At 39.9% G+C, this 7,415-nt stretch overlaps 1 protein-coding gene across 1 annotated transcript; it reads right to left on the bottom strand.

Annotated features, from left to right (window-relative positions):
* Positions 1-6,616: 6,616 nt before the first annotated feature.
* Positions 6,617-7,207, bottom strand: LOC126083392 (interferon alpha-5-like). Its single transcript, XM_049897102.1, has one exon. It carries the CDS (start codon positions 7,205-7,207, stop codon positions 6,617-6,619), a length of 591 nt encoding a protein of 196 aa, XP_049753059.1.
* Between the last annotated feature and the right edge of the window lie 208 nt (positions 7,208-7,415).

Raw genomic sequence — 7,415 nt, 5'->3', positions numbered from 1 at the left:
CTCAGGCTTTCGTGAGAGAATCTCTTGTCTGCTATGTCTCATGGTAACATGAAATGTAACTAAAATTCATGATTACGGTTTTTATGTCTCTTTTTCTGGAAAATTGAAAGTTCCAAGAGGTTAGGAATTCTCTTTGCTTTAATCACCTTATATCCTAGAACAATCACATACTCTGCCATAGAAATATGCAGTTTTTAAATAAAACTTGACAAGAATGAATGAGTGAGTGAATTTATCATCCATTCTTTATGTTAAGTGCAAATTCATGCTATTTCTTTTTTTAAGAATAAACAAAAAAAGTCATCTATGGACTCAAACCAAACCCACTGCCATTGCGTCAATTCCAACTCATAGTGACCCTATAGGACAGAGTAGAACTGCCCCATATGGTCTCCAAGGAGTGCCTGGTGGATTCGAACTGCTGACCTTTTGGTTAGCAGCCGTAGCTGTTAACCACTATGCCACCAGGGTTTCTGTCTTCTGTGGAATAATTTCATAAACAAAAAATAATTTGACAAAATGTAAAGGTGAATATATTTTGTTATATTTTAATGTATTACAAAGGTGGACATGATATTATGTGAAACAAAACTTTTAAATACTCAGTATAACCGAGATAAAGTAGACAAATAAATGAATACATGAATATAAATATGGCAAGGAAATGGTTCATGTGGTTGTACAGGCTAGCAGTTCCCAAGTGTGTGGGTCAGGCATCAGGCTGGAGGCTTCTCCTGACTTATGTGGTTGTAGGGGCTGACAAACTCACAATTGACAGGTCAGATGGTAGGCTATTGGCTCATGGGGCTGCAGGAGCTGGTGAATCCCAAAATCAGCAGATCAGATGTCAGGCAGCTAGCTCACAGGTCTTCAGAAACTGACCAGTCCCAGAACCAGCAGGTCAGACAACAGGCTCAGGTTCCAAGAACTGGAGGTCAGGTGATGACAGGCCAGATGTAGGATCCTAGCAAGAGTGAACTTTGTCAGAGTGTCCATATATACCGCGGATGTAGGTCACACCCTCAAGGAGACTTCCCTTACATCAGATTGAAATTGTTAATGTCTCCTAAGTTTATTTTGAGGATACACAAAGGAAAGACCAAAAAAAAAAAAAAAGGAATAAAAGTATATATTCTTGAGTATGGTGGTGACTTGAGTAAGAGTGTGACTTGAGTAAGAGTGTGACTTGAGTAAGGGTGTGACTTGAGTAATGGAATGACTTTAGTGGGGGTGTGACTTGAATCATGCTCTTTAGGAAGGACATGACTCAAGATACACCCCACACTACTCCTGCCTCATTAACATATAGGATTTACAACACATTAAATAGAGGATAGTTGCACAATACTATAAAATGAAGCACAATTACATCAGATAACAAAATGGAAGACAATTACACAATACTGGGAATCACGGCCTAGCCAAGTTGACAGATAACATTAGCCATCACACATACATGACATCAGCATAACCATCTCTTAAAAACTGATGTGCCTAGACATAATCACATTAACAACAGGAGCTTTTGAAGAATTCAACTCTATCCATGACTAAAGCAGAAACGAGTCTTCTAGAATGACTGAACACACTGGAGTATGAAACTAGTATATATGTCAATGAGAATCATTTTGGTGAACTTCCAGGTCTCCGTTCTTTCTTCTTAAAATTTCTTGTGAATTTTTTGCTGAAGAGAAGGATCTCCTGATTTCCACTCTGACAAGTTCCAATGCACAGTCACTTCATTGCTTCTCTTTCTGATAGAGATGGGTTCCTTGGAAGGCCTCTTCACCTCCAGAGTATGGACAACCCCTGCTTCCCAGAGATCTCTCTTCAGATTCCACTTTCTATACCAAACAGATCTGCAGGTCTTCCAGCTATTAGTGAATTTTAGTGCCGAGTATACTAGAAGATTCATATTCCAAGCAGTAGAGGAGCCATTTTGTAGGTTGAAGCAGTTGAAGATTTGATGGAACTATTTGTGGAGGGCAGATATGGCCCAAGACTTCTGGAACTACCTGCCATCCACCATGTCCCAGGGGAGCCTGAAGTTATTTCTGTATTTCACATGGAGAAAAGGGAGATTCTTCTTTTTTAGCCAAAAGCATCAAAACGAAAACCAAACTCATTGCTGTCGAGTGGATTCCGATTCATAGCAACTCTAAAGGACAGAGTAGAACTACCTCATATGGTTTCCAAGGAACAGCTGATGGATTCGAACTGCCAAACTTATGGTTAGCAGCTGTATCTCTTAACCACCACACCACCAGGGCCCTCCTGTTTATCAGTCCATGACTCTGAGGCAGGTCACAATCGAGATATCATATTATGCTGCAACTAACCACCACTAAGGCCAACCAGTGTGTGTCTGTGTGGTATTGGTGGGGGAGGAACAATTGGGTATCTTGGGGATAATGGTGGCCTGGGTGAGGTATGTGTCTGTGTGACCCTTTTTTCCCAGTCTCTCTGAAGACCTTTCTATGTATATCTCTTAAATAGAGAGCATAATAGTTATATAGCATAGAATATATACTTTTATTCCTTTTTTTTTTTTTTATTGGTCTTTGTGTATCCTCAAAATAAACTTAGGAGACATTGACAATTTCAATTATTATTTTTTTTTTTTTCAATTTAACTTCAATTTGGCTAAAGAAACTTCATATATTTCAATACAAATGGATGCAAATCTATCAAGTGAGCAAAATCTCTCATTAAAACCTATGTAGATAGTGCTTCTCTTCTTGCTAGGGACAAGTTTTACGTCTGATCTGGGGCTCCATTTTTACCCTCTTTGATTTTGCATGGCTGCCAAATTGCCTCAGCTCTCTGGATTTGTCCTCTTAAGAAAGGATTTAGTAGGCCTGTTTGACCAGTACCTCCTTAGGATAAAAGGCTCTATGCTGTTTACTATTTTATCATTAGCAAAAGGTTCATAGTCATTATTCAGGATATAATTATTCATGAATAACATTCTCAGATTTTCTCTTATGAAAAAGGCATTGAAGTATGGCCAGTGGACTGGGCTTCACCAGGGCCTTGTGTTCAGGAACATAATAGGCATTTTTCACTCCTTCAACCCTTTCTTAAAGGAGTCACTAAAGGCTCTTTAGGTAGTTGTCTTTACTACCTGAAATCCCTGGGTGATATCCTAGTTTTTTTAATCGGACATGGGTGTGTCAGCTCTAACCGTAAGACCCACAACATTTTTATCCTTTCCCCAGCCCCACTTCATTCTTGAGTTAGCCCACACATCTTTAGATTACCCTCTGGCTCGACGTGCACATAGCCACATATCTTGAAAGTAAAGAGGAAAGTGACTCTCAATAACTCCTTACCAGACTGGCATGAGTCTGCGCATCATACATTTGAACTTGTAGCATTACCTTTATTGGAGGGTGATTGTTTTTGTCCCCAAAGAATCAACTGCATAAGCCCCAGGATGTTTTTGTGAGTAATACAGCTTGTCAATTGTGACGCCTGTCTTCTTTTGATCAGGGGCTCAGGTATGAAATATTTCCATAGCCTCCAGATGATGGGAGAAAAAAACTATGCTGAATATGTGGGGGCTGAGAGGGAGCACAGAAGTGGGGAAATTATCCATTCTTCTTTTTCTTTTTCCTTTTTATCTTTAAGTAGAAAAAGGACTTATTTTGCCAAATGTTGATTTCTGTATTGAGTTCCATTCATAGAATTGTTGAACACATATTATGCTGAAAGTTCCTGAGCTGACCACAGGAGTTTCTGTGATGACTTACCTCCCATCAGAAACTTCTATTGAGGTAACTAATAACCTCCCAGAGACTATTCAGTCAGTGCATTTCTACTGAGTCTCTTGGTTCATGGTTGCCTGTCTTCCTGCGAACATTTAGGGCAGTGAGGCCCAGCATAGGATGCTGGGTAATATGGGCCTTCCTCCCTTTACTGGCTTGAGATTATTTAAAATTTTATTCCTTCTCTTTTATTCAGTATTTTTCTAGACAAGGTTTGTCTTGCTACATCTGAATTACTTTCTGTTTCATCTTCAGGTTAGTACCAAAACAGGGAACTGAAAACGGAAATGAAAAGGACTGTACCATTATTCTTCATAGTTTTCAAAACATCATTTTTCCTTTCTCCATTTAACTTTCTTAGAAAGCTGTCGTTGCATTTGGAGGCATTGAGGCAAAAGGAAGGCAAATGCAGATCTGAATATAAGGAAGGTAAAAGAAGGAAAGTGACTCCCCAGGTGAAAACAAATGACACTGGGAAATTTGCTCTTCTCTTATTCATTCTCCCACCTACTCCAGCATGGCTTCTGCATATTAATTCTACAAAACCACTCTCTCTAACGTCTCTGATGCCCTCTGTTTTCCCCACAGTGGAGAGTTTCAATACACTGATCAACTTATTGACATTCAAAAAAAAAAATTAATTAAAACAATGAGACATTTCACTGTAAGCAATTAAATGTATCTGATTTAAAATATTAAAGTGACTTGCAAATACATCCATTTTATGTATGTAGCCAGAGAAAAATCTACTTAAAAAAAGGAAAACTATGCAGAGTAAATGCAACCTATATTCTTTTCCATTATCCACGCTATTTCTATCATCCACTTCAGAAGGCAAACCATTCAAAATTTTTTTCTATACGTATTGTCATTAACTTCTCTTCTTCACCTTTCCACTTACTCCAATATAGTTTCTTATTAGTACTTCTACCAATCCCACTCTCACTAAGATCGCTGATGCTGTCTATATTCAGGGTTAATAGAAAGTTTCAATCCACATCTTCCATGAATGCACCAATTCTTCTTCTAAGCTATTTTATTTATTTAAATATGCTCATATCACCACTCTTCCTTGTTTTCCTGCTAATGTTGGCCATTTCACCTCTGTTTGCTTTGTGACTTTTCTCTCCCCTTTAAAGCCTTCAGATTCTAGTGTAACCCAATGACGGTGGGTCCTGCCAGTCAAGTCAATTGTGAGACACCAGGCCTTTGAGAAAGAGAAAGTAGACTTTATTGCAAGCTGATCAAGCAAGGAACTTGTAAACCGAATCTCAAATCAAGCTCTTCAAGGTTGGGGATTCCAGAGTAGTTATATGGCTCAGGATAGGGAAGTTAGGTATAATTCATGAAATTTGTGGGAATAGCCGGGCAATTCCAGGAACTAATTAACATGTATGGGGGTGCAGTAGGGCATGCGATATGGCTGCTAGGGGTCATGATTTTTGTGGGGTATGACGTGACAAATTCATTTAAGGACAGTGTGCGGCTCATTGCATGTGTCTGAATGGAGGGGGACAGTGAGGTGGCCTTGAGCAGAGGACAGGATGCCTTATCAGGAATTCACAGACCCAGGGTTTGATGGGAGGAGGAGGAACAGTTTAAGCTTGTCAGTAACATTCCAGGTGAAGAACAGTATAACCCTGTCGGTTACACTCCAAATCAAGTTTAAGTCTTTCTCTCGTTCTAGACTATTTTATCATGTAACCACTACCAGTCATGATCTTTCTGTGAACAGAAATGAACTTCCAGCTATGACATTGTAAATTGCAGACTCACTGCCAATTGCCAATGGACAATTGACTAAATACCTTCTAGCCCACTTGCAGAGGATACAGGCAACTTTTATTTTCTTTGTCAGCATGTGTTATCATGCGTCTGCTGGGAAAATAACTTTTTTTTTTCCCTTCGTCTCATTGTAGCATTTAACTGACCTGATAGGTATAATTACTGTTCTTAGGTTTCTTTCCGTGCAAAAACCAAAGATACGAGAGAGCAAGAACTATATTTGTTCTGTTGTTGTTGTTAGGTGCCGTCGAGTCGGTTCCAACTCATTAGCGACCCTATGCACAACAGAATGAAACACTGCCCGGTCCTGGGCCATCCTCACAATCCTGGTTATGCTTGAGCTCATTGTTGTAGCCACTGTGTCAGTCCACCTCATTGAGGGGCTTCCTCTTTTCCATTGACCCTGTACTCTGCCAAGCATGATGTCCTTCTCCAGGGATTGATTCCTCCTGACAACATGTCCAAGGTATGTGAGACGCAGTCTTGCCATCCTTGCCTCTAAGGAGCATTCTGGCTATACTTTTTCTAAGACAGATTTGTTCTATTCTAAATCCTGAGAGCAACATACAATTTGAACAGAGAAAGATAAAACTGTTACTTATAACTGGTACATAATAATGATGAGTAGAGTGAATTGTACCATCTATTCTTTAATCAAACTACACAATAAGGCTTGGTGTTTCCTTTGTGAAGAGTAAACAAATACAAGAAGTTTTCTAGAATAAAAATTTAATGAACAAAGCAAAGTAATAAATTAACAAAATATAAAGGAGAACATAATTTTTATGCACAATGTAAAGGTATACATGATATGATGTGAACAAAAAATAAGTTAAATATATAAATAAGTAAATAAATATTTAAATAGATACATCAGCAAGGTCACCTGTAAGGAACTAGTGCCCATGCAGTTGAACACAATGTTGCTTAATAATCCTGAAAACACATTTGACAAGTTTGATCCAATTTCTGTCATGATTATAGCAGAAACGGGAGTCTATAAAATGGCTGAACTTGTGAAAGTACGGTAGAGTGTATTACATGATGAGAAATTTTTTTTTTTTTTATGGGGCCAGGTCGCCTTCCTTACTTCTTAGCCTTTCTTGCCAGTTTGTAGATGCAGAGAAGGAGCTCATGACTTCTGCTCTGACAATCTCCCAGGCACAAGGGCTGTATTTCTTCTCTGTCAGATAGACAGTGATTCTTTGGAAGTACTTCCTCACAGCCAGCATGGAGTCCTCATTTATCACAGGAACGGGAGCTTCTTCTACCCCCATTTCCTGCATCAAACAGACTTCCAGGTCATTCAGCTGCTGATAGAGTCCAGTGTACAATTTGTCCAGGAGGGTCTTATCCCAGGCAGCAGATGAGGCCTGTAGGCTGAAGAGGTTGAAGATCTGCTGGATCATCTCATGGTGGACAGAGATGGCTTGAGCCTTCTGGATCTTGTTGCCATCAAGCTCCTCCTGGGGAAACCCAAAGTCATTTCTGTCCTTCAGGCAGGAGAAAGGGGAGATTCTCCTCATTTGTCCCAGAAGCATCATGGTTCTCCTGTTAGCCAGGCTATGGCTCTGAGGCAGGTCACAGCCCAGAGAGCAGGTGGAGTTGCAGCTGAGCACCACCAGGGCGATCAGCAAAAGGAAAGAGAAGGCCATTGGAGATCTTGTAGATGCTGCTGTCTTGGTTGATGCTGGTGAGTCTGTGAGCCTGGGCCTCCAGGTTCTCTGAAGACCTTGCTCTGGGCATGGGTTTTAAATAGGGAACACACTACTTTCCATTTTCTTAACGATCCCCCACCCCACCTTACTTTCTACTTCTGTTTCTGTTTTCCTGCATGGGTTTTTAGCTCAGTGTTTCTCAACC

Source organism: Elephas maximus, chromosome 9, assembly GCF_024166365.1.
Source record: "Elephas maximus indicus isolate mEleMax1 chromosome 9, mEleMax1 primary haplotype, whole genome shotgun sequence".
In the NCBI taxonomy this organism is placed as follows: Eukaryota; Metazoa; Chordata; class Mammalia; order Proboscidea; family Elephantidae; genus Elephas; species Elephas maximus.
This window is presented reverse-complemented; position numbering and strand designations above follow the sequence as displayed.

Bases quoted from the DNA above. Each gene is read 5' to 3' on its own strand.
- LOC126083392 (XM_049897102.1), bottom strand. From the start codon at position 7,207: ATGGCCTTCTCTTTCCTTTTGCTGATCGCCCTGGTGGTGCTCAGCTGC.